The 27,390-nt window shown below is 36.2% G+C and overlaps 2 protein-coding genes across 4 annotated transcripts in view; both read left to right on the top strand.

Annotated features, from left to right (window-relative positions):
• Positions 1-27,390, top strand: part of LOC146002852 (clathrin interactor 1-like) — a 97,145-nt gene that overhangs the window by 21,307 nt on the left and 48,448 nt on the right. The gene's annotated exons all lie outside the window — the stretch shown is intronic.
• On the top strand, positions 914-25,551 carry LOC146002747 (telomere length regulation protein TEL2 homolog). Its single transcript, XM_083140681.1, has 6 exons — positions 914-930; positions 11,706-11,886; positions 13,277-13,488; positions 17,199-17,320; positions 18,720-18,866; positions 22,726-25,551. Exons 1-6 carry the CDS (start codon positions 914-916, stop codon positions 25,281-25,283), a joined length of 3,237 nt encoding a protein of 1,078 aa, XP_082996807.1. The 3' UTR covers positions 25,284-25,551.

Here is a 27,390-nt window from a genome sequence, read left to right as displayed (position 1 = left end):
AACAATTTCCTACATATGTTGATACAGGATTGTGTTCTCATCCAAGTTGTCTTAATTTAACTATACAGTAGTGATGAATAGTGTTCATTGTTGCGCATTGGTAGTGTTGTCTGTTACTGTATGATTTCGTCATATTCGGAATGATTTAATTGGCTGGAAGCAGATAGTTTTTGTTGCACAATTTCAAATGAAATCTAGTTCTAGTTGCACATCCTGGAGAGGTTGTTGTAGTCTACTTTTTGATGAAGGATATGTCTCTTGGATCTAGTTAAGTTGTTTAGTGTAATGTGTTAATTAGGTTTATTGAAGAATATTTTGTTTCGTGAATATTTCACTGTTGCTGGAGACATCAAAAGGTTACTGTAGAGTATGAGTTTCAATTTGAAGTCACAAGATTTATTTTTGTTGTTTGTAAACTTTATAACTTAGGTAACTGGAACTCTTCTGGAATTCTTAATAGCTTAACGTTTAATCCTTAAATGCCCACACCTATTTCATGTTATGTCTTGTGCTTGTAGTTTTAGCTGAAAACAGAATGTCCAAAATAAGAGAAAAAACATTCCTATATATCCTATATATATAAAAAAGAATAAGACATCCCAACACACCCAAAATTTTCTCCACCCCCCCTAAAACTTTTCATAAATTCTCACACCCCCAATGGGAAATTTTGATAAACCACTGCATCTCTCCTATTGATATTGAGTATACTACTTTGAAGTTGAACAAGTGGTATGAACGATAAGTTGGATAACGAGTTTATTACAATAAATTCTTGTTTCTTTGCTTGTAACAATCCAGTACGTTCGGTGCTACTCTATGAGAATCTACTTTTCATTATATTTTTAGTTACTGCATCCATATGGTGCAGAGAGATATTCATATTTGGTACTATTACTTTGGTACATACACCATGGGGAATGATAAAAGGTATGCCACCATAGTAGTGTACACCGTATCTCCTTTGTAAAGTGGAACCAATGTTTTTCTTGACAACCTAAACCAGTGTGATTTCTCATTAGAATGTGAATTTATAGAATCTTGATTGTGTAAATTGCACTGGAAAATGTTGCATTTAGTCAAGTTTCTCATTGGAATGATTTATTTATTTCCCTCACAATACAAAGAATACAATTACAATATCTGAAACAGCCAGTTTATTATTGTCAACTTACTGGTTAGAAAAACTCAATATGCTGACCAAGGCAAAAATTTATTTTATTATAAAACATAAACTAAATGTAATGTTTCAACCTTCTAGCAAGGTCTTCTTCAGACTCTGCACCAAGTACAAACGTAACAAGGTACAAAACAGGACGATATATATACACAAACATTACTCCCCTCCAGACTATTAGAAAGTTGTTCTGGAACATTCTAGCAAGTGGCTTTCCCTTGTCAACTGTAGCAAAGAATAGAAGAAGATGTTGGAAAGAGTGGAAAGGACAAGAGAAAGAGGAGAGAAGAAGGAAGAAGAATAAAGGAAAAAGAGAGTGAGATAAAGAGTCCAACCACATTCTTGATGGAAGAAAATATGTTTAGCCTTTTAGGTGAAAGTACAGTTGACAAGGGAAAGCTACCTGCTAGAATGTCCCAGAACAACTTTCTAATAGTCTGGAGGGGAGTAATGTATATATATATCGTCCTGTTTTTCTACCTTGTTACATTTGTACTTGGTGCAGAGTCTGACGAAGACCTTGCTAGAAGGTTGAAACGTTACATTTAGTTTGTTTTATAATATAATAAATTACTGCCTTGGTCAGCATATTGATTTTTTCATATCATGGAAACAAGGCTTAATGGTGATATATTACTGGTTAGGTTAGGCAGAAGGTTAGCCTAGTTAGTGGTGTGGATAATTTTTTGGTTTTCTACATCAAGCTAAGGTGAATATCCAACAAAGAGCAAAGATGATGTGAACAATACTTCAAAACAAGTTATATTCACCACATGCAATTACAAAACATGAATAATATTGAAACAACACTGTATGATCATATTTAGTATTTCTAACTTTTGGACTTTCTGTGCATATGTATTGTTATAAGCTTACCTCATAATGTGTACTGTCTTGTGTCTTTGTTTAAAATATGTTGAGAGCAATTTCTGTGTTTGTCTTTGTGATGATTAATACCATCCTGTAAATGTTTTATGCATATGTGATCGTGAAACCTTGTAACATGTTTTCTCCAAACTGGAAGAGCAAATTTGAAGCTCAATGATAAATGAGGAACCAAAAGAGTTGCACTTCAGCCTTTTTGTTTTTTCATGTACCATTCTTTCGTCTCTTGTTTCATTTAGTTATTTACCTTCATGCAGTTAAGTCGATAGATTCCACTAACATTCTACTGTAGCGCTGTATTCTACCAGTCTATGTAAGAACAAATTAATGGAGTTCAATGTATTGCTATCAGTCAATGCATGCACTTATGCAATTTCTAATTATCCTGGGAATTGCGCAACGTTCCAAGTTTTAATTTACTTTCTACTAGGGATGGGCCGATATGAAATTCTGGCCGATACCGATAAAGTACCGATATAAAATTTACCGATACCGATAACTGATATTCTACATAAAATGTTCCTTGATCTCCTTAACAAATGTGTGTTTTGAGGTGACTTCAGTGCAAAAGAAGTTGAATATTTAGACAATTACTTTTTTAGAAAGTAGGGCATCGAGATTGTCCATAAAAATTACAACAAAATGGCAAAATTTTGCACTAAATTATAAAATTTTTATCGATATATCGGATCGGTAAAATAATCGGTAATTTTACCGATAAACCGATACACCGATATGCCTATATCGGCCGATACCAATAGAGTACCGATTAATCGGTCCCATCCCTACTTTGTACCAATATTAAGGGACAAATATGGATTTTGTGTACTCGTTAATACTTTCATGTTATTCAATAAGTAACGTAGTTTTTCACATGTAAATGAAATAAGAAAAGTGGGCAAAACCTCCTCCCATTTTCCAACACATTGTTTTCCTGATTTTTAAGTCTGTAGATTTTGATCCAAAAACCTGTGTTCGTTTAACCCCTTCAGTATTGTTTTTTCCCCAAATACTGTGATTTGACATAGTTCATTCTCGTAGTGTTGCATTGTTCTGGTGGGAGAAAAACACCTTGACCAAATAAAGGTCAGACCAATGCTATTGCCACCACAAAACTTAACCTCATAACAACAAAAGTGTGTGGCCGTAGATCACCAGTTTTGTAGTTCGGTTCCTTGGTGGAAGTTCAGAATAGATTATACATTGCATAACCCACCACTGTCTAAACTTAAGGCCAAGAGGAACAGTTTCAGTGGAAAGATCATAAACTGCACGTCCTCCACCAACCTTTCCCGCAGCAAGCTGAAGAAAGGTCTATGCACTGGATGGTTTCAGGAGGGAAGAAAACTTAGTATTATGCTTATGGGAGTATTATTTTACTTGTTCTCTTGGGAATATCAAATTTCCGATGTTGTAGAAAAATACATCAGCAGGAACAGGACAGGTTGATGATTTTGTTTGAGGTAGGAAAAGTTGAAAACTCCCATTTCATTAGCCGTAAAGAATGCATGGGATTCTGAAAATACTTATTCATCATATTTTTCAAACATCGTGTCTAGCTTAATAATCATCATGAGAAACCACTTACCCTTGCAACATGGGGAGAAATTATACTCTCTTGTATACTTGGAGTTATTTTTAGGAGCATTGGTTATTCAAACGACATTAAAATAAATGCACACCGGGTGCAAAACTGTCACTCCTCTCCTTAATTCTACCACTGCAGTCATATTCCCTTTAAAAAGCCCACCTCTTGTAACTAATTTAATGAAAATGGTTTTTTTTTGAGAGCTGGGTAAATCAAATATCACTTGTTTTGTAAAGTGAGTTCACAGTATTATCCATCATTGACACCTACGAGGTCTTTCAGATTCTTGTAAATGGATGAATGGACAATTGGGGCTAATGAATTAAATTTTGAAGGAAAGTAAAATGTATGATTAAGGTGAAAAAATGCATGTATGTGAATAAACATTTTGTTAACTGGAACTCTTGAGATCACAATAGTAACCATTTGTCAGTTGTCATGTGGACTTGGTTATCATCCCCCCCCCCCCTTTTCAAGTGTTACAGTGCAGAGAAAATGAACATTTAGTGGACAGATAGAAAATGGTTTTCCCAGCACCACATGGCAACAGTTAATGTACCATTTCATGACAACACATAATATTTCAGTTCTGTTCTGTTCTTTAATATTGTACAGAAGCAAGTATGACATTCTCAAATTACAAAATAATATATCCATTGTTACTAGGGCTGAGCCGATACTCTTACTGATACCCACCGATACCGATACTTGAAAATTGCAATAATTAAAATTTGTTCAAAATTTTGATCAATATTGGTGTGTAAATCTCCAATTACATGCATCAATTTACCAGGAAACTTGCTTTAGAATATTCAAAAATTACATCAGAATATCAAAATAGATGTTATGTAAACACAAAATACAGTTTTTTGTGCAAGTTGCGAAATAAAATGAAACTGAATTTGCATTGTTTCCAGTATAATTAGACTCCGCAAAAGTGCCGCGCAACATTTTTGAGGATTCCGTGAAAGACCAACATGCCAGGAAAGTATCGGCTGGTGTAAGTAGATGAATTTCAACCCAATACTTCCCTATACCGATGCATTGGTATCGGCTCAGCCCTAATTGTTACTGTTACTAACGAGGGGTTTAAAAAAGTCATTTGTTTTCCTTCAAGTATTAGGAGATAGATCTTAAAAAATCTGCTACTGCTCATTTACCACCACTGAAATTGGGGTGCACGCATTAAATATCCTCAATGAGTGGTCATTTGTCGTGCTTCCCTCCATATTTATTCCTTCCAGCATCCAAATGGCAGACACCAGAAGCTAAATTCTGGAAATTCTTTCTGTAAGGTGGCAACACTGCCACATGTACACACTTATTTTTTCAAAGAAGTATCAGCCTGTTTTCAATTAAACTTTTCATTGTTGTAGGAATGTACCACTGTTACATACTATATTTTTTCATTCACTATGGTCAATTGTGATGGGCACAGACAGGGGTGTGCCAAGTACAATTTTTTTTAAATGTCCATTTTCTTCTTCCTTTAACTTTCATAATTGGGATGTATAATCTATAAATTTCAGCTCCTCTAAAGGCCCCGTTTTTTCGAAAGAAAACAAAACTAATTTCATCTCTCCATGAAAGTTCCCAGGCTACGATTTTTATTTTTTGTACATTGTGGCAAGTTTGAAATGTACACATTTGGAAAGTTCCTGGTTAGAGAGGTAACATATATGAGGCTCCATTCTCTCAAGGTTAAGATGCCAGAAGATCAATTTCCCACCTCCTATAACCCAATCTAGTGGAAAATTGATCTCTTTGCAAGAGAGCTGTATGATGCAAATGTCCACATGTTGTCGCATGTTCTCAGGATTACCTAGCATTGAAACCTTATGGGATTCTTCAAATTCTTGTAAATAGATGAATTGATATTGTGGCTAATGAATTAAATTCCGAAGGAAATTCAGATTTATGAATTAAATATGAAAAAATGCATGTATTTGAATAAAAACATTCTGAGCTGGAACCGTTAACCACAATCATGAAAATTTGTCAAGTTTGTCATATGTCCTTGGTTTCCTACAAGTGTTGCAGTGTGGAGAGAATTTAACCTTTAGCATCCGGATGGTTGATTTTGGAACCAAGCTATGTGTTTCCGTTGATTACAGATTGTTGATATTTTAACCAGCAGCATACGACAGCAATTAACCTGCCCATTTGAAAACTACACACAATATTTCAGTTTTTTTTTAATCTTTTGTATACATATGTATACAATAGATTCATTGTTACTATTATTAAGAAGTGTAGTTTTAGAAAGTCCTTGTTTTCATATTATTATGAGATAGATTTATAAAAATTGCTAAAACTTCTAAACTACTGCCTCTTTTTGAAAAATTTGAATTCTACAACCAAGAATGAGTAAAAACCAACATTTTAAGCAACGTCAGACAATTAAGGATTCACAGGGGACACGGGGACTAGGGATGGCCAGATCCGGATCCTGGCAGATCCGAAATCCGGATTTTTCAGATCCGGATCCGTTTTGCCATCCCACATGCGCTTCTTTGGAAAGTAAGAATGTGTTTATAACATATTGTTACCTGCTAATATACATATACAGGGTGGTTGGTAATTTGACCTATTCCTGGAAAGGGGTAATACTAGAACACATTTGCAACAAATTTGACCCTATGCACCGCGGGTCGGAAATCAATGGGTTTCGAGTTATTGCAGTTTGTAGATTTTCGTGACATATTCCGACTTGCGACCAAAAAACTAGTAATTCTGAAAAAAACTACTACACCCTGAGCATATAATCGACATGTTGCTAACAGCTGACGAATGAGTGACTACTGGGGAAAAAATTCATGCCCAAAATTCCCATATCCACAGAAAGAAACAGTCATTGGTGCAAACGTCATGAAGAAATTTCGAAATTATCTTTTAAATCGAAGAGGATTACTCAAAAAATTGGTAACACACTTAGCGTAAAAATTACGGAAAAAAACTTCCTCGTTTCATAAGCTCTCCAAAAAGATAAAAATGTTGTCAACTGACACACGGGTTGGGGGAAAAATCTAAATAAAAAGCGGAGAAGGTGCGTTGTAGACCTCTTTGTAAAGTGAAAAGAAGTTGTCGTTTGTGAGAAATAAAGGAACGAAAATGAGTGAAATAATAATGTTATTTACCATTCACATGATTCCAGGTTGTCAGAATTAACTGTTACAAAAACTACAAATCCTGCGGCGTAGTTCAGACACAATCACTTGCGTTGACACTCTGTCTCTTATGTCTCAATTCTCTCTCTCAACTCTTCTTGGGAATCCACTGGTGTACTGTAGACTAACTATTTCATGTGACAACAAATGTAAAAGTCGCATGCTATTGAGGAGGGAGATCCTGTCAGAAGGATGGATTTTTGTCGATTTTTACTACATACCGACACTGAAGACCCCCATCGCCTGATAAGAATTCTGTGAACGGATGAATCCAAATTCGAATGCGATTGTATTATGAATTTTCATAATGCGCATTTTTGAGTCCCTAAGGGTCTAAGAAAATATAAAGAAAATGCTAAGAAGAGAAAATTCTCACTAAATGTGTGGATGGGAATCATCCACAATCATGTGATCGGGCCATTATTTCTGCCACAAAACCTAAACAGCATTACCTACAAAAACTTCCTAACGGAAGAATTGACGATGCTGCTGGAGGATGTGTCGCTCGCCACAAGAAGGGGTACCTATTATTAACCAACATGATGGCTGCCCAGCCCACTCTTTACGGGGTGTGCGACAGTGGCTGGACGACAATTATCCCATGCGATGGATTGGTCGAAGCGGCCCGGTTCCCTGGCTGGCGAGGAGTACGGATTTAACGCCATGCGACTTTTACATTTGGGGTCACATGAAAGGGTTAGTCTACTGTACACCAATGGACTCCCAAGAAGAGTTGTGAGAGAGAATTGAGACATAAGAGACAAGAGTGTCAACGCGAGTGATTGTGTCTGAAGTAGGGATGGCCAGATCCGGATCCAAAACTTTCAGATCCGGATCCGTTTTGCCATCCCACATGCGCTTTGGAAAGTAAGAATGTGCTTATAACATATTGTTACCTGCTAATATATATATATATGAATGGCTTATTGCAGAAAGGGACCTGAGTCACTTTTGCACAATTCTGAGAAAAACAAGAAAAATCGTATAATATTGAGAGTGTAAGAAAGAAATGTGCTGTTGTTGGCTCAAATTTTTAGCATATTGAATAGTTAATTTTGCAACCCTCAATGCGCCCTCCTGCAGTATGCTGCTAGAGACAGAGGAGATGAAAAAGTTGTGACTCCGATACCTCATAATGTGACTCAGGTCCCTTTCTGCAATAAGCCATTCATATATATGTGTGTGTGTGTGTAAAACATACATACACACATATATATAGTGCGTGTGCGCGATTTGTAATTAATTAATACACTTACTAGGGAGGTCTAAGTCTAAACACGTAATTCTTCCTTCGGGCCACTCTATACACCTGCCACCTTTCATGGAAATCAGAGGGGAACACTGGGGTTAGATCCCAACTTCAATTTGTCCTCATCTTGACATTTGAGAGGAGGTTGCCCCCCTAGAACAAATTTTTTGCCGAAACAAAAAAACACGTATTTCTTCATTTGGGCCCGTTTATACACACACCTGCCAAGTTTCATGGAAATTGGAGGGGGACACAGGGGTCAAATCCCCACTTCAATTTGTCCTCATCTTGACAATTGAGTGGGTTTCACCCTGTAAAACAGTTTTTTAGCTGAACCAAAAAAACACGTATTTCTTCATTTAGGCCCCGCTATACACCTGCCAAGTTTTATGGAAATCTGAGGGGGACACACAAGTCAAATGCCCACTTAAATTTGTCCTCATATTGACATTTGAGGGGGAGGGGTTGCCCCCTAAAACAGTTTTTTAGCCGAAACAAAAAAAACACGTATTTCTTCATTTGGGGCCGTTTATACACACACCTGCCAAGTATCATGGAAATCGGAAGGGGACGCAGGGGTCCGATCCTCACTTCAATTTGTCCTCATCTTGACATTTGTGGGGGTTTTGCCCCCTAAAACAGTTTTTAGCTGAAGCAAAAAAACCCGTATTTCTTCCTTTGGGCCCCACTATACTGCCAGGTTTCATGGAAATCGGAGGGGGACACTTAGATAACCTCCCTTGTTAGTCTTACACTTTGTAATTATATAACACTGCATATATTATAATATTTTATTTTAATTTGTAAAACTGTAACTGTAGAACAATTGTATAATTTGTGTATAACATTTCTATCTTGTTATATGTGTTAAAGGTTTCATCCTGGAATGGAATGTCTCACATTTATGTGTGTTTTCATTTCCAATATGTTCGAATGAATACATATTCGTTTCAATGGCATTTACAAAATTACCTCGGAAATTTGTGCACGAGTGTGTTAGCCGATGCGTAGCAAAGTATTTTAGGAACATCACTTTAAGAAAATTCTTGTAGGACTAACGAAAAATTTATTTGTAATACCTTTTAAGGTGTGGTAATATTATAATGGGATTGAGATACGAAACTCTCGGATCCGGATCCGTTTGGCCATCCCTAACGGGGACAAAAGCCCGATTTTTTAAATTAGCCCCGACGACTGAGTATCACACGGCAGAAATTAACAAACCTGCCATTTGTTGAAAACTATATAACTACATATCAGTTTGTTTTTTTTGTTCATTAGTATATCTGTGATATTATATACTCGAATTACAAAACAACATATCCATTGTTTCTATTATTAACCAGCGTCGTTTGAAAAAGTCATTTTTTCCCTTTTGTTATTATGGGATAGAATGAAGATAAAAGGCTATATCTTCTAAACTACTGCATCCTTTTTTTAAAATAAATCTAAATTTAAGAATGAGTAAAGGACAACATTTTAAGTAACATCTGACAATTAGGGGTCAAGGGGAAAGGGGGGGGCAAAGGCCCAAAGTTCTAAATTTTTCCTTTTTTTTTTCTTCTTTTTTTTCCAAAGTTGCAGCACGAGCATTACATATTCTTATAGGGTGGACTTTTTTTGTCATGCTTCCTTCCAAATTTGGTCCATCCAGCATCAATAGCGCCGACATTAGAAGCAAAATTCCTTACATTGTCCGGAAGCTGGCAACACTGCCGCTTTATATAATGTTATTATTTTTTTACTGAAAGTGTACTTCGCTACGTACAACATTTTTTCTTTCCATTCACTTCAGTGCATGCGCTTCGCCTAATAATGTTTGCATGAGCACGTGAACGCTCATGTATATGAAATGCACCCACACATATATTTATTCGAAAAAGTACTTTGTTTCATGTACGAGTGTATACACACAATTTTCTCTGACATTACTTTCATGTTTCATAACTTTTGTAGATAGTTGGTAACACCGACTCCCACGGAGTTCATCGGAGATAGTTGGTAACACTAACTCTAACGGAGTTCAATGGAGGGCTTTGAACACAATTGCTGTGCATGTTGCATAAAACTGACAGCTAAGTGGCTGTTGGCCACCAGGGGTACCCACGGGGTGGATTCATGATGCACCTGCATCATGTAAATTTTTTTGGGGGACAATTTATTTTTATCTACCAATTCTATATATTTTCACACAAAAATAAGGGGTTCGTTTCATTTCTTGACTTGTTATTGATTTTTAGTTATGGTTATTATGTACAGTTTTCTATCTACCTGTGGCTGTAGGTAATTGCGGCGATGGGGTAGAAGTGAGTGTGTCATACAGAAGGCATGTCTATGGTGACTCGAAAAGGTCTGCGCTACATAGTTGCAAACTTTAGCCAGAAGTCTCTATACCTGGCAGATTTTAAGCAAATGAAAGCACGTGTCTAGTGTGTTTTCTTTAGCCACTTATTCGGGCATATCAGCAAGTAGTCTTATTCTCAATAGATACATTTAAAAAATATATAAATATATCTAAAAAAGAATTGTTACAGTTAACCTTTTTCATCACACAGTACTTGTAATTGAAGGGCTCTGGTGTAAATCATGGTAAGTGACATTTTGGTCATTTCATACTTCCTGGTTTCATTTAAAAAAAATGTTCAAATATGGAATTCCTTTGCAAACCACATTGAAATCCCTCGGTTACGTCCAGTACGGCTTACCAACGTGAGAGGACCCCCTGCAATGTCATAAACTAAAGCGCACAGTCATGTTTCTCATTTTGCTTCCCCTTCCCTCGTGCCTGTGCCGTGATGGAGTTTAAGGGGTCCATGTATTCTTTGTGAGTATTCCTTCATGAATATCATATTCACTTATCCTCATCTTTGTGATTAGCCAATAATGACAGAAAAGCAAAGTAAAATAAATCAATCTATTGTGCCTGCATGCCATGAATCCAATAGTTGTTATTGGTTTCGGAACCTTCAACAACCCTACTCTCAGCTCGTACACAGTTGAAAATTCAGTGACGGGCTTTCTTATTTGAGCCAAGCTGGAATTAGGAGATAACAAGCATTCAAGGTTGTAATTAAAAGTGTGTACTTTATTAGTGTTGGCAAAGAATTCATATTGATCTGCATCTAATGTATATCATTCCATTACTGGAATATATCCAACCAAATTAAAAATTTGAACGTTGATGTAATAAACAGGTAACAGAATTGTAACACTTCTCTCTTTTGAGAGATCCCAACTTCCAGAAAATTAATAGTGTAAAAGTTGCATAACGTTTTTGTTAATTTTACCTCTTCTCATATCTATTCATACCATTTGAGAGTTACTCATCATAACAATGGAAGGGGATGCAAAATAAATTAAAACAAAATTAAAAAAATATTCAGGTTCCCAGGTTTGATACCCAGAGGAGGCACAAGTGGTTCAAATACCACTTCAAACTGTAGGTCCAGTCCGAATTATCCTTCCTTTACAAAAAATCAACTTAAAACCAAAACTTAAACAATAAACAATTGAAAATTTGCATGGTAATGTGCACGTAGGTAAGTCGGTGTTTTTCATAATATATTACTGATCTTTGGGACTTAAAATTAGGATTTACCTTTAGAATATTTATTTTGAATAGTTATTTTTAAATTTCAGTGATGATGGAGATAAGTATGACTCAGATAACGAGAAGAACCCAAAAGGAAAAGAGTATAAAGACACAGATAGTATGGACTCGTACGAAAGGAAAGAGAAGCCCAAAACTCGTACAACACCGAAATTTGTGAAGAAAGTGGATCTTGGTGCTGCAGCTAACTATGGCAAAGATGCTTCACAGGTAATTCATTCAGTGTTTCTTTCGTTTTGCATTATTTTGGATCATTTTACTCGATCTCGTATCAGAATGATTGTAAGCTTGTTGGACTGGCTAGCATTTGTTAAATTTGTGTTGTTCCTGGATTTTAATCCCAGCCAGGACATGGATATTCTTTATGATTGTCTTTCCATTAATTTCATCACTCGTCATTAGAGAAAGTGGCAGAAAAGTGAAGTAAAATAAACTAAATTTTGTACTGTCCTAAATGTTCAATCAATAGCACTAAGTGCAATAACTAGTAGGGTTCTATTGCTCCATACTAACTCTTCAATGTCTGTAACAAATGTAATACCATGCAAATTTATTTTGTTCTTTGGATGTTTTTTTTTTTCAATGTGAGGTTCAATGATCTGAATGACTGAATGAGTAATTCTCAACCTTGGTGAGACTGTTAGTCAGTAAATTCATTTTTTTGTAAAGTTATAACAATCCCAACAATTTTACATGTCAATACCTTTGTATTTTTTTAACTTTACATATCAATTAGTATGTGCCCTTGATATTAAATATCAATAAATAAATTATGGTACAATCATAAAGAGTAACAGCTTGGTTATGTCTAGGCTTGTTGTGTGTGTACATTGCTTTTGAATTATTTGTCAACAACTGAATCTAATTAACTCTCACGGACAAGTATAACACTGATCTAAATACCTTCCTTGACTCTGCCACGTAAGTAGAGTGCTGCACCTGCATTCTTACCACTATGATCTCAGGTTCAAGTCCTGGTCATGGGTGTTCTTTTTGCCAGTGTCCATGCATTAATCTAATCATCATTCATCCCCATTGTCTCCATTAGCCTAAAGCAAGATAAAACGATGGAAATACAAAAGTTACAAATAGAGGGCCAACAATGCGAAAGTCAGTGTTCTCCAAATTCAGTACAATTCCTTTTTATAACTATTTGCCCCCTAACATTGCAATGAAAAGCCAGCCCCTGTGGCGGAGTTGTTAGCACATCGCTCTACGACCCGGAATCCTGGGTTCGTATCCTGGCCTGGATGTTTGTGAGTGTCCATTCATCAAATTTCACCATATCATCACTCATCCTTGTCTTTGCAAATTAGCCAAAAGTGGCACAAAAAATGAAGTTAAATAAAGCAAATAAATCAATCAATCATTGCAATGAAAATAGCAAATATTTTGCTTCATACAATTAATAATTGCATTAAGTCAATGGTCACATGTCAAATATTGAACAAAAAAAAATAAAAATAAAATATATGTACACATTCTGTGCCAAGATTTGACTTTAACCTGATGTTTGTCCCATCAATGTTTTGAAAATGTCTTCTAATATTCCAACTATGTACGTGTGTGTTTAATGAAAGAAACTTGCTTTGATTTCCAGAACAATAGTCCAGCGAAACCTGCCCATCCTCAGAAGAAACAAGAGAACAGCAGTGATCTCTTGGGTGAGATTTTGGATAACAAATCAAGTGCAGCGACAGGGGATGATGATTTTAATCCCAGAGCGACTGAGATGGGAAGTGTAAATAATGACTTTGGTGATTTTGAAAGTGCTTTCGGGAAGACCTCACCCAGTGCTACAGTCCAAAGCAGGTAAACTAATTTGAGCATACGGTTTGTATGTAAAAAAGTCTGGAAAATGTAAAAGTGAAAGATTTTTAAAGTATACGTAGTTTGTTGTAAGGTGTTGGTACATCAAGAGAGGTTTGTGCAGGATGTCTACCAGTCTGGAAAATCTGGAAATCCTGGTGAAGTCAGGTAATTTACTTTTTCTGGAAAGATCATGAAAATAATGAACAAGAAAGAAATTTTAAATTTGTTGTGGACAAACCATTCTTCAGTTTAATGTACTGAGTATTGCCAGCAGTTGCAGTAAAAATTGTATGATTTTCGTGTAGCAATCTTTTACAATAAGTAGCTATTGGAAATTTCAACTTCCTTGTTAAAAGTTTTTGGTTGTGTTTAATACATATTAGAATTAATACAGATTTTATTACTAAATTTTAGTATAATTATGTGTTATTTAAGTTATAATTATCATGGTGTTTTATAAAAAAAAAAAGTATTTTTTTACCATACGTAAGTCAGTCCTGCTGTTATACTTTTGCATGGGAAGTGAATATTGTACATATTTAATAAATAGTATTCCAAGTGTGGTTTACCTAAGATATAGTGATCATCTTGCATATAAGTTTAAATACATGAATTGCTCTTTACAAAATTGTTGACACGCTCCATCTGCCATTTCTGCAAAACTGTGTAAACTGCCACAGTCAGGCAACTATTTCATCTGTTAGCTGTTCATTCTCAACATTGAGATTAATCAAAGACGTAGAAAAGCCACATAAAATAACCAATATTGAAGTAATTCATTCGATGCTCACATGGGCTATCTACATTGGGCCTAGAGTTTAGAGTGGAATATGAGCCAATGTGCCTCCTCTGGGAATTGAACCTTGGATTCCTTCTTTACAAAAGGACCGTATTAGCCATTATTCTATGAGGAAGGCCCTTGACAAACTTGAATTTTTTGAATAGCATATCGCCTGTTGAATGCTATCTTGTTGTATGTGCATATGCACTAACTTTGCAGGAGTTTGATGTCTGTGAATTTTGAGTATACTTCTGCAAACGTTTTATTATAGTTGATAATTCACGCTACTTGATATCCCGATATGTCGAAAAATTTAAGGTTCTTGAAGAAGATAACCAATCCAGAGTCTTGCTCTTAAATAGGTTGGCAAATTATTATATTAAGGTAATTTAACTGTGTGGAACATGATAAAGTCTTCAACTCATTTCAAACAAAAGAAATATGGAGATACGACAAAACAGCATTCAGCTGTCAATACAGCCAGCCTCTGTGGCAGAGTGCTAAGGGGACCCAGGTTTGAATCCTCATCTGGGTATGGTTTTTCTTCACGAGTGCCTCTTTATTAATTTCATAATATCACTCATGCTCGTCATCGCAATTAGCCAGAAATGGCAGAAAAGTGACATAAATTAACCAAATCAATCAATAACATATTCTGTTGAACGTCAAACATTTACTGGAAATTAGTTGAAATATCTGGGAGACTTGCGTTTTTGTGGAGCGAGTGGAAATTCCCTTGGTGTGAACTGAATCTAACTCCTTTGTTGTTGTGCTTTTGTGAGAATAGATTCATGACTAAATACAGGGTTCCCACACACCTGGAAAACCTGGAAATCTCAGGGAATTTGAAAGAAATACAAATCTCAGGGAATATCTTGTAATTGATTAATGGTTCCCAATGAAGCAAAACTGAGGGATTATAATATGCTCCTGTCTGTGGATAATCCAGGCTGTTGTACCATTTCTCTTTCAGCAAGGAACTCGTATCTATTTGTTTGTCTGTTTCTTGTTTTTAAATGTGATTCCAGGGCTGGTGACCAAGTGTATACCCTCATAAATTTTGCGCTTTTTAAAATTTAATTAGTCTATTTCGATCTGTTACATGACGTAAAATATATTTCAAGATGTGGAAAACGCATAATAAAGATAACCTGATGTCCAAAATTAACCAGTGTTCATCTGATTTCCCTTATTAGGGAGTAGTTTTAAGTCTTTTCTTCCTTCTTTTTTTACAAAATAGTATAAAAATGGAGTGTCCTGTTTAGGGAAATATTTATTTTCTGCCATCTTTTGTGTACAATATTGTTGATTGTGTATTTACTGCATTTAGAACAGAATTTTAAATATTTACTTACTAGTGACATATATGAATTATGTACTGTTCATAAATACTTGTTCATATTTTAAGTTTTTGATCATGTTCAATTATTGTTATAGTCATGACATGACATGTGAATTTTTACATGCCTGAAAAGCTCACATATGTGTAAAATGGAATTACTTGTAGGACCAGCAGATCTACATTAATATCATGTAGTGAAATAGTTTTCTCAACAGATATGCCAGAAATTGAATATCATGAGGTGAAGGCCAGTCGAATGGTGTATACTTAAATCCCCCATCACACTTGCAACTGTCACTAACTTGCCATTATGTACTAGCATTCCTCACTTCTTCATCTTAGATTATGCTTGTTTTGGAGCACTGTTAAGTTGGTTTTGATTTTATCACATGGCAATGCATATGTGGAAAGTGGGTTTTCTGTAAATAAGCAGGTTTTAATAGAAAACTTGAAAGAAGAGTCTGTTGTGGCTATTCGGCAAGTTTATGATGCAGTGAAAGAAGAGTCTGTTGTGGCTATTCGGCAAGTTTATGATGCAGTGAAAGTGGTAGGAGGAGTGTCAAATGTAGAAGTAAGCAAAGATATGATCCAGAGTGTTAAAGGTGCACGTATTAGATACGAAGAAGCATTGCAGAAGATGAGAAAGAAATGTGATCACAAAGACGACAAAAGGAAATAAATGAAACGTAAAGCAAGTGAGATCCGTGCTTTACAAGCCAAACAAGAAAAGATGCAAGAAGAAGCCAAGGCTATTTCAGAACAATTAAAAAAACTTGAAGCTTCTGAGAAGTAAAGTTTCTTAATTTGCTGTATCAGACATTAAGTACATTTCTTGTTTTATATTTCATCTCAGTAACTTATTATTCCTTTTTAAGTCGGTACTAATAATTGTCACTTCATTTTTATATGTTTTCAAAATTCCAATAATTTGTTTGTCGTAACTATTATTGTAGGCATTACAGATTAATTGATATTGTATCCATTTATAAACATGTATGAAAAGTGTGAAAATATTTCAATGTTATCAGATATGTTAGAAATTATTTCAGAGTTGTTTGAAGTTCTAGAAAACTGGTCATTTTTTTTCTTTAATTACATGCAAAGAAGTATGGTATGGCTATGAGGGGAAATGGAGGAGGCCATTGTAAAATTATAGTAGTCATTTACTGTGCATTCAATACTCTGGAAAAAATATGAGGATTCTGGAGAAAAAAAATGAGGATTCTGGAAAACTCAGGGAAAATGGATTTGGAGTTTGCGTGGGAACCCTGTCAATAAAAAATGTACTTGTAATGTGCATTTGTGTGTTTTGCACATGATTGATTTCCCTCCTTCCCAAGGCATTGTCTCAAGATGACGGACAGCCATGCATGACTACTGCTTGTACAGTCATGGACACTTCTGGGTTGTAATAATCCCATTGAAAGCAAATAGTATTGTCACAACCCAGAAGTATCCATGACTGTACATTGCATATTTTATGCAAGAAAACATGGAATTAAAATTTGTCACTTTCTTGATTCACAGTTGTTTGCTACATAATATTTTCATCCAGTGAAAATATTCTTATTGTATTATTTATTTCAGCAACTCGACTGATGAATTTGCTGATTTCACGTCAGCATTTTCCCCCGGGCAGGGCTCATCATCAAATGGTCAGGCACCTTTTAGTCCAGTGAATACAAACCAAGTAAATAATTCGGATACAGGTATGTACAGTTGACACACAAAACATTTGTAGTATTTGTATTGAATTACTTCATTTCACTATGTTAACAAAAATCCCCGCATAAAGCTACTCTGGGGCTCCAGCAAAATGGAATCCACATTTGAGTGATGCCAAAAGAGTGGAGATCGTTAAAAAAAAGGCCCACCTGAGAGACTGAAACCTGATTTTATTTTACCTCGCAACTCTAATGGTAGGAAATTTTCACCTGCACATTTAACTCTCGAATTAAGTAAGAACGTGGCTGGTTTATTCAATAGAAAAAATTGTCTTCTGCTTTTGTTGTAAGTTGTTTTGTAATAACAAATTCTCACTCACAACTGAGGGCTACAATGATTGGGGAAACTGTATGTGTACCTTAATGAACACAAAGGTCTACGAATACCACAGGAAATGGGTTGAACTTTCGTCACGTCTTAAATTGCAACAGACGATTGATCCTTTGCAAGAAAAATTGCTCGATGCAGAGACCCAGCACTGGAGGAGTGTCATAGAACGACTGAAAGCCATAGTCCATTTTTTGGGCCAACAGTGCTTACCTTGTTGCGGAACATCTGATGCATTATATGCACACAATAACGGAAATTTTCTGAAACTTGTAGAATTGATTATAAAATTCGAAAGCGTCATGTCAGAACATGTAATGAGAGTTGCATGCCGTAATTCAACATCAACACATTACTTGGGAAAGAACATTCAGAATGAAATTATTTCTATTCTTTCTGATTCCGTTAAAAAGGATGCAGAAAGCAAGATGATATAGCATAATTGCAGACTGTACTTCTGATGTAAGTCATGTGGAACAGTTAACATTGATTATTTTTTTTATTTATGAATAACTTATCTTCTCGCATTATGTAGTCTTTCATTTTATTATGTTAAAAATTGGTTATACCATGTGAAATTGCCCGGATAACAAGCTTAGTTGTTCATACATTACGTTTTCTTTCTATGTATTTTGGGGTGGGGGTGCAAGAAGTAAAATTGCACGGTGCTGTATGTGAGTTACACAATTCACGGAAAATTAATTCTGCTGTAAATATTTGAGAAGCAAAAATGGACCCCTTCATACAGGAATAAATTTAATATTCTGGTAACTTACTAAATGTGCTATTAATAGGGATATGTTTATTTTGTGTAGTAAATGCAGTTTTTAAAATTCCCATTTTTTATAACCAAAATGTAATTTTATATACCACTTTTTAACCGCTATATCAGTAAAATATTATTTTATTTACCACTTTTGAACCTGAAATTGACTCAATTTTTGTACTGAAATTTTGCTTTTTTATTTACCAAAAATATGTGCCTCTAGAATTTCATTTTAACAATGATTATACCAATATGTATTCAAGAAATGTATGTATACTTTTGTATTTCAGGGGGAAAATCAAATGCAGATCTGTTGTTGGGCCTAGGATTAAACACTGCACCACTAGCAACAGTGCCTAGTGTACAACCAATTCTAGGAAATAATCCAAGTTTACTTGGAGGCTCAAATGCCTTAGAAGCAACTTTTACCTCTCCAGGTGAGTTACATGGATTTTTTTTTAAGATGTGCATTTTTATGTGAGGAGAAAAGTATTTGTCAGGATCGGTAAGAGTATCTGTATCAGTGTATCTGTTCATTCATATAAGTTGCAGTAGTTTTAAAGATCTGACAAATACAGATATGTCAAAATGGTAACATTGAAAAATTGTTCAAAATATTGATTAACATTAGTGCATGAGTATTCCATTCCAATTATAACCACCAGTTTACCAGTATTTTGCTTTAAAATAATAATAATTTACATCAGAATATTAAAATACAAATATTGGTGCAAAATCAATGGAAACTTTGAATTTTGTATAACTTCCAGGATAATTCGACTGCAAAATTGCTGCATGGCATTTTTGCGGACCTCACGAAGGATCAAAATACAAGGAAAAATATTTATTTGCTAGTATCAGTAAATAAAATCAAACTGTTACTTTCAAATATCAATACCGCTGGTATCAGCCAATATTGACACTTCAGCATCACCATTGTCTCATCCCTACGAAACATGTTTTTCTTTTCAAAGGCCAAGCCCCGAACCCATTGCATACATTTACCCTTTCGAGGTGGATGACGAAATATTGGTCACGCATGGACATTCCCCAAGGACGGGGCTCATTTTAAGCAAAGTGTAACATGTTGGAAATTTTTTTTTTTAAAAAAAAAAAGTTGTAATAACACTATAAATGCCAATGAGGGCTCGTTTTATTCAGAATTTCCAAGGCTTTCGTTCGGTAAGGTAAACATGTCGAGGTGTACCCATTTTTGGAAGCAACAGACAGAGGAATTTCAATGTTGTTGTTGTTATTATTTATTTTTATTTTTTTTTTTTTTCTTCAAAGTTTGGCTAGCTCCCATCCTGTAGCAATCATCGATCTGGGCAAACCACCACTTGTCGCTGATTGCCCCAAGTTATATAATGGCGAATACATAATATCAAAACGATAATACAAATAGTAATTTTTTTTTAAGAAGAAAACTCAAGGTCAAGGAGAATGTTTATCCCAACTGACCGGAAACGCCATCAGAAATCTGCCCATCGATCCGAACTGAAAGTTTGAAAAGGAGTAGGATTGTTCACAAGGGCAGGAACACTTACACCTGGCTGTCCAGAGAAAGGAAGAACATCCCCCCCCCCCCGGATGTCTATTCCCCTCTTCACTTCTTCCCACTGCACTGCACTCGCATCACCACTATCTTCATTGTCCTCTAATTCTTCATCATCTCCCCCCCTTCCTCTTCTGGTTCTTCTCGATCATCTTCTGGCACACCCTGCATATCATCTTCTGAACCACACTGTATATCTTCAACTTCTGTTTCATCCCCCGTGTCAAACCCCTCCTCCAATAAGTCACTAATTTCTCCTGACCGAAGAGATGCCAATCACAAAAGACTCTTTCTTCTCACAACAAGTTGAAAAGCACTCACGTTCATAGCCCGATAACAAGAGAATAATTTGTGCAGCCGAACTCCTTGCCTGCAAGTGCGTATTACATTTCACCCATGCCTCTCCCCTCCCCCGAAGACCGTAGCCACCTGTGCAGCACAGATGCCGCGAAAAGCACTCTCCAATAAGGCACAGAAAAGCTTCCTCCCCCTCCCACTCCCCCTTATCCTCTCCCTCCCACGCCTGTTGCTAAGTGGAAAAAACAGGACAAACAAAGCTCTAATCCCTTTCTTCCTTCCTGAGCCAAATTTGCTGCGTAGAAATGACGCTTGTTTAGAACTTGAAAGAGCCCTTTAACTTATAAAGCCTTGGAAAAAAACGTTGGCTTTTGTTGTCTTTTAACAATCTGCCTGGCGACATGACAATGACGTCAGAGTCTACCCCGGGATGACTACAGATGTGAGGTGGATGCTTGTAGATTAAAGCCAAAAAGATTTTTTTTTTATTTTTTTTTTATTCGGTTTCCTGTTCGTTGAACCTGTATTACGAAGATATGTTTTTGCCGAAATATTTGTCAACCATCCTTCAGTTACTTTTGTCATCTGGAGGCTCCGCCTTGAAAGGGTTAAGGATGCTAATGAACAATTCATGTTCAAAGGACATTTACAATTTTACATGGTTTATCGGTATCTGCAGAATTTTCTTATCTGCCCATTCCTACAGGAAAGTAATGCAAAACTTGGCAGCACAGAATACGAACAATTAACAGGATTAATGAATATTTGTAGTCTACAAAAGCATTTGCAAGCTTTATGTATACCCTGTATGAACCTTCAAGCTTAACTTATTCTGATAGATCATGCACAGAGTGATTTTTTAAACATTCATGTGAGAAAACTGTGAAGCTTTTTTTGCCTGATGATTTGAATTGATATACTCTTGTAATTTTGCATACCAATGTAAGGAGTAAGCACAAATGGTTAAGATTACATATTTGACTTCTGTGAAAGCATTCAATGGAAGGGGAAGTTATTTGAATAGGTGAAATAGTTGTCGTAACTGTCATTACTTCTTTCCATTGCTTTCTTTCTTACGCAAGCAAAGTAGTGTATTCATTATGTTAATTTAAGCCATATTGTGTATATTTTTACGTACAAGTCTCGATATCTGAAAATACTGTAAGAGGTTTACCATCATATATTGAAATGCAAGAGAAATAAGTTGATCTCACGTGGCCATGGATCAGAGAGATTTGTATCAGAACTCTTGATACTGTAAGGGCCTCACTGATGGCGCAGTTGCAGCATCCTCCCCTTGTAATGAAGGGGTCCTGGTTTCGATACCTGGTGGAGGCACGTAGTGTTTTGGATCCCACTTTAAACTGTAGGTCCAGTCCCAATTAGCCTTACTGTGCATAAAGTGGACTTAAAACACCAAATCAATCAATCTTGATACTGTAACACTGAAACTTTGTACAGTGGAATCCCAATTTTACATTTTTCCGCATTATCCATGCAATCTTGATGGTCGTAACACAGCAAAATGTTACGTTTTACATTTTCCCACATTTAAGTTTTTTCAACTTGTACCATACAAAACATAAAATTGAGGTTCCACTGTATAGCTCGTAACATATTGAGACAGTTACATATGTTTCTCTTGAGAGCTATTAATACAATTTGCTTTATGTTATACACATCACTAAAAAACACAACACTTATGTCAACAAATCATCAAGAACTGAAAAAATTGAATGTATTTTGATGTAAATCCTTATAAGTGGCTCCGTGTTTTTTCAGTATTGTGTAGTACATCTAGACAGGGTGTTAAGGAAATTGAAACATTGAGAAACTAAAACTGTTGTACAGGTGATGTTCTGTATTTCCATGTTGTAAATTTAATTGGTTTTCCAATTAATTTCGAAGGACCACTGCATTATAGTGTGTCACTGCTTTGTTTGTTCGCGGGTTGTGGTATTTCCAATTTCTCCTATCTGGTAGAGCTAATGGGTGTTTCTTGGCTTGAGTTGCCTGCTGTGCTTTACGACTCAAGCCAAAGAACACCCACCAGTGGGAAAAATCGGAACCACCACCACCCAGGAACAAATAGTAAAGCCGTGATGCATTACTATCTCCTTCCCAGATGCCGTATCCTTTGTTAATGAAGGCAGAATATCACCAGTACAATATATAAACCATATTTACTGTGCCCACCATGTTAAAATTGTTACCCTACAGTATACATTATTTGTACCTTGACTGGTTGCACAGGCAATCTGAGAAGATTCTCTCAATTTGTAACTAATACAAAGCAAGTTATATTTGAATTATAATTAATTAGTATATTGTAATTCTGATTTTCCCTCTTTTAATCACACTGCAATTAAATAGTACACATGTTTTATATATTGATAACATGTGCACACTTGAATGTGGGACAAATGAACTCTGTCAACTTGCAGCTGAACGTGAGGAGCCAGAGACATTGTTGTGGACAAGTGACAGGAAAGAAATGGAAGTGGCTGTTAAAAAAGTGGTGCAAAAGCTGACCAGTGAAAAGAAGGACGAGATATCTTTGGGTGTGAAGCAACTTCTAGGCCTTCTACCAGGACCTGAGACACCTCAGAGGTTTTGTGGATTGGACGAAATGCCTGTGCCAGTGCAAGTTTTTTGTGTACATTTCTACAGATCAGTTATTATATCAGTTCTTGAAGCCATTTCCCCTAAGTGGACTGGGTGTAAAATGAAAGATAGTGACTGGGAACTAATTTTCCTGAATGGCCCTGCCTCGGAATCTTTACAGACTCTCGTGGAATTCATACAGAAAACACCTGCTAGTTATAAGTTAGAGAAGATCGTAAACTTGCTTGAACGGGTTTTGAAAGCAGAAATCGTTGTTGATTTGTTGCTCAGTCATAGTAAGGTTACCAGTTCTGATAATAGTGATATAAGAGGGGATTTTGAAAGGGAGGAAGTTGTTCAGTTGTTAGTGTCCATTCCCGATCACATTGCAAATAAGTTACAGCACAACAATAAGCAAATTTTTATACCGGAACAGTATTGCAAAATTTTAGTGTGCAATATTGTATGTTGTGTTGAGTTTTTGATAAGTGCTATGACAGAAAGCACCAGTTTTTCATTAACTTTTATATCATTGCTGCTAAGCAGAATGTTCATTGTGTTTAAATCATTGCAAGGGATGGCTATATTAGTGCAAATCTTTGAGGAGTTGTGTAGGAAAGATTTCATTGCTCGTAGAATTGTACAGCATATGTTTGCCCACGTAAGTTCCAGAAGTGTTGAAAATGCTGCTCTTTTGTTGCTGCGGAACACTTCAAGTCCTTCGTCAGTCCATAGATTATTAGGAGACACTGTCATTGATTGTACAGACTGGAAACATACATTGTGTAACAAGCTGTTGTTTCTGCGACATTTCGATAACGACAAAATACTGAAAAACTTATTAGGGTACTTGGCAAGTGTCGAAAACAGTCACGACCTGTTGGTTTCTGTCCTTTTGAAGTTGCTTGCCGTTTGGGGGGACAACAGCGCAATTCAACACACTTCAGTAGAACAGCACATATATGTAACGAAAGCTATTATATTGTGTGTTGCTTTTCTGAACGAGAATGGGAAGAAGCAGTGCTGGAAAGATGTGGAAAGGCTAATTGTTGAAAGTGTGCCGGTTCATTTGTCGTCATCTCAGAAAACTATCCGTACAATAGGAATGGTTACGTCAGAATTAATCATCAGTTTTTTTAGACCAGGGGAGAGTAATCTGAAGTTTGAGTATACAGATGATCTGGAACTTGTCTCTGATTTAAGAGAACTCTTAACGCAAAAGTTGACAGAGACTGACATCAGTGAACACAGTGCATTGGACAGGTTGAAAATGGAATTGACTCATCCCCACCGTGAACAGCAGTTGGGGAAATGCACGGAAGAAATTAGCAAGGTTCATATTGCAGAATCCGTGCGTTCAGCTGAAGATAAGGAAAGTGATCAGGAAATCTTAGATAGTGATGATGACTTAGAACCATACGATATGTCAAATGATACAAAACTCGAGAAAGCCAAGAAACCAGCCTATCTACGAGACCTAATGGAGGGGTTAATGGAGCTAAATGAGAGGGATTTGTTCATAAATAGCCTGGAAGTGTGCGAAGATCTTATTTTCGAACAGTTGCAAGATGACGATGCTTCTCTTGCCGTAGAAATACTGGAAATCTTACTCCGTACCGAAGATAAATTTGCAATGGATAATTTTGAAATGTACCTTTTCAACTCGATGGTTGCTGTGACCCTTGTATATCCATCTCAGTGTGCTGAATTCTTGTGCAAGCAGCTGTTTGAGCAAAACTTGTCTGTCCGCAGACGGTTGGATATACTGCAAGTTTTGCAGGCTTCAGCTCAAGAGCTGTCAGCTGTGCAGAAGCAGCGAGGTAAAAAGGACACCAATAAGTCATTTCAAATTTGTACAAAACCTGATCCAAAAGATACAGAGTCGTCATGGAAAAGCGTAGTTGATTTGAGAATACAAAATCACACTATAAGGTACCATAGTGGGCAAAAAGTACAAGCAAAACTGCAAAAGAACGAATTCGCTGCAGTTGCCGGACATTTTTTCTTCCCTCTTGTTCACAATTTTGCTACGAATTTAAGTATATTTGACCGTGACTTAGTGTTGTTGGTAGCACTGCTAAACACCCTTGCGGTAGTCATGAAATGTGCTGTGAATATACCTTCAGCCCCAAGTTTAGGCAAATCCCTCCTGGATTTTATGTGGCATTTTAGATACCACAGAGAAGCAGCCGTGAGGCAGGCTGTTCTAAATGCCATCGGAGGAGTCATATTGGGTGTGCCTAGAACGTTTATACTCAATGACCTGCAGCAGATATTTAGCGAGTATAATGAATGGCTGGTTGATGTGGCACAGAAGGATCCGGATCAAACGTGTAGAGAAGTGGCTAGTTTGTTGGTGATGCTTTTAAGTAGCATTGTTCAGGGAGAAGAGACATAGGGTGCTACGAAATAACTAGTGTATTGGTGGTTGATACTTCCTCTCATGAAAAACTCAATATGCCGACCAAGGCAGAAAATTTATTTTATTTTAAAACATAAACTAAACGTAACGTTTCAACCTTCTAGCAAGGTCTTCTTCAGACTCTGTACCCAGTACAAATGAAACAAGGTACAAAACAGTAAGATATATACAAAAAACACTCTGCTCCAGACACAAGATTATTAGAAAGTTGTTTTCTCTCTAGAACATTCCAGCAGCTGGCCTTCCCTTGTCAACTGTATTGTCACCTGACGGCAATTTGGATAAACATTTCCTTTCATCTGGAAAGTGATTGCACTATTTATCTCACTCTTTTTCTTTCTTTCTTCATTCCTCTTCCTTCTCTCCTCTTTTGCTCTTGTCCTTTCCACTCTTTCTAACACCTTCTTCCATTCTTTGTTTATCTTCAGTCCCCCATTGCAGTTCATTGTGTCTTCTTCTCCTTTCTTCTCGCTTCCTATCTGCTTAGCCTCATCCCACTCTATGTCATGTCCTGTTTCTCTCATGTGTTTAAATATCACATTTTTATCTCTTTTAAGTCTTACATCATCCCTATGTTGTTTCAACCAGTCTTTTAGCATCTTTTTCGTTACTCCTATGTACACACTCGTGATATTCTTTACACTTCACTTCGTATATAACCCCTTCTTCTTCCTCTGCTCTGTTTTCCTTTTTCTTGTTTGCATTCTTCGCTATTATTGAGGTGCTTCATCCTCCCTTCCTGTAAGAAAGAAAAAGAGTGTTAGATAAAGAGTCCAACCACTTTCCAGATGAAAGGAAATGTTTATCCAAATCACCGTCAGGTGAAAGTACAGTTGACAAGGGAAGGCACGTGCTGGAATGTTCTAGAGAGAAAACAACTTTCTAATAATCTTGTGTCTGGAGGGAAGTAATCTTTGTGTATAAAATCTAAACCTTACGTTTAGTTTGTTTTAAAAAATAAATGTTCTGCCTTGGTCAGCATATTGAGTTTTTCATATCATGGAAACAAGGCTTAATGGTGTTCTCTCAAGAACATTGTTATGACATATTGTACAGGCAGAGTGGATGTAAAGTGATGAAATTTAGAAGGAAGTCAAGGAATACCTTTAATAAGTTCTTAAAACTTATGCATGTTGAGTATTTAAACAGATCTTTAACATGAATAGTGGCCAGTATTTTGAGAGCAAATTTTACAAAGCCAGAAATTTATTTTTAAGGAGTTAAAATAAATCTCAAATCATGTATAAACTGGGAGAAAGAACGATAAGTTGTGTTTAATATCATCATAAAAGAATCAATGCACATGCATTTAAGAACCAGAAAAATGCCGTAGCATGCACAAGGCACAAGTCTAAAAACAAGCATGCTGACACACGAGACCAATCCTTGCGTGGAACTGGAAAGATTATAAACAGGACATGATAAAATTAATCAATTTTCACATCAGTAGAATGGTCATCCATTTCGTGATCTTGTACTAGCTGGAAATGATTGATCATTGTGTTGACCAAATCTTGGATCAAGTTTCTAATAGTTCTATCAATTGTCATCTGGTTATAACCAGCTCCAAGGAAGGATCGAGGTTGATCTGAAAATTTGGATTTCAAAATAAAGTACATGTTGTGACTACTGTCCTAGAGAATTTTATACAGGAAAACCTCGTTAATACGAAGTTCAAGGGACCAAAAAATGTGAACTTCGTATTAAACGACTTCGAGTTATCCAAACTTTTCAAGATGGCACCTGTTTTCAGGTGTAAATAAAGTAGAGTATAAATTAGCCCCACAAAGGATATTTTATACTTGGTCTTAGCTCAGAAAATAAGCTTTATATGTACTATATAATAATAATGTACATTTTAAAGGAAGTGTAAAAAATGTTACACAAAATGAGAACACGAGCTTAACGCGGACACAAAGATTACAAGGAGTCGGTTAACACCATTTATCCTGCCTAGTTATACAACCGGTTATGCACGGGATGCATGTTGTGGCAAAAAGTCTTATAAAAAACGGTATTTTCTTTTAATTGTGCAAAGTTGTTGCTCTTCCACGAAATTCTTACAATTTTAGTTCATAAGAAA

The sequence above is a fragment of the Lepisma saccharinum genome, chromosome 19 (assembly GCF_977018435.1).
Source record: "Lepisma saccharinum chromosome 19, izLepSacc3.1, whole genome shotgun sequence".
In the NCBI taxonomy this organism is placed as follows: Eukaryota; Metazoa; Arthropoda; class Insecta; order Zygentoma; family Lepismatidae; genus Lepisma; species Lepisma saccharinum.
Note: the sequence above shows the minus strand (reverse complement) of the source record. Positions and strands in the feature narration are given on the sequence as shown.

What these genes read in the sequence shown, in the direction of transcription:
- LOC146002747 (XM_083140681.1), top strand. An exon ending in ATGGCAAAGATGCTTCACAG is followed by an intron (nt 11,887 to 13,276) that starts GTAATTCATTCA and finishes TTTGATTTCCAG; the next exon opens with AACAATAGTCCAGCGAAACC. An exon ending in AGTAAATAATTCGGATACAG is followed by an intron (nt 17,321 to 18,719) that starts GTATGTACAGTT and finishes TTTGTATTTCAG; the next exon opens with GGGGAAAATCAAATGCAGAT.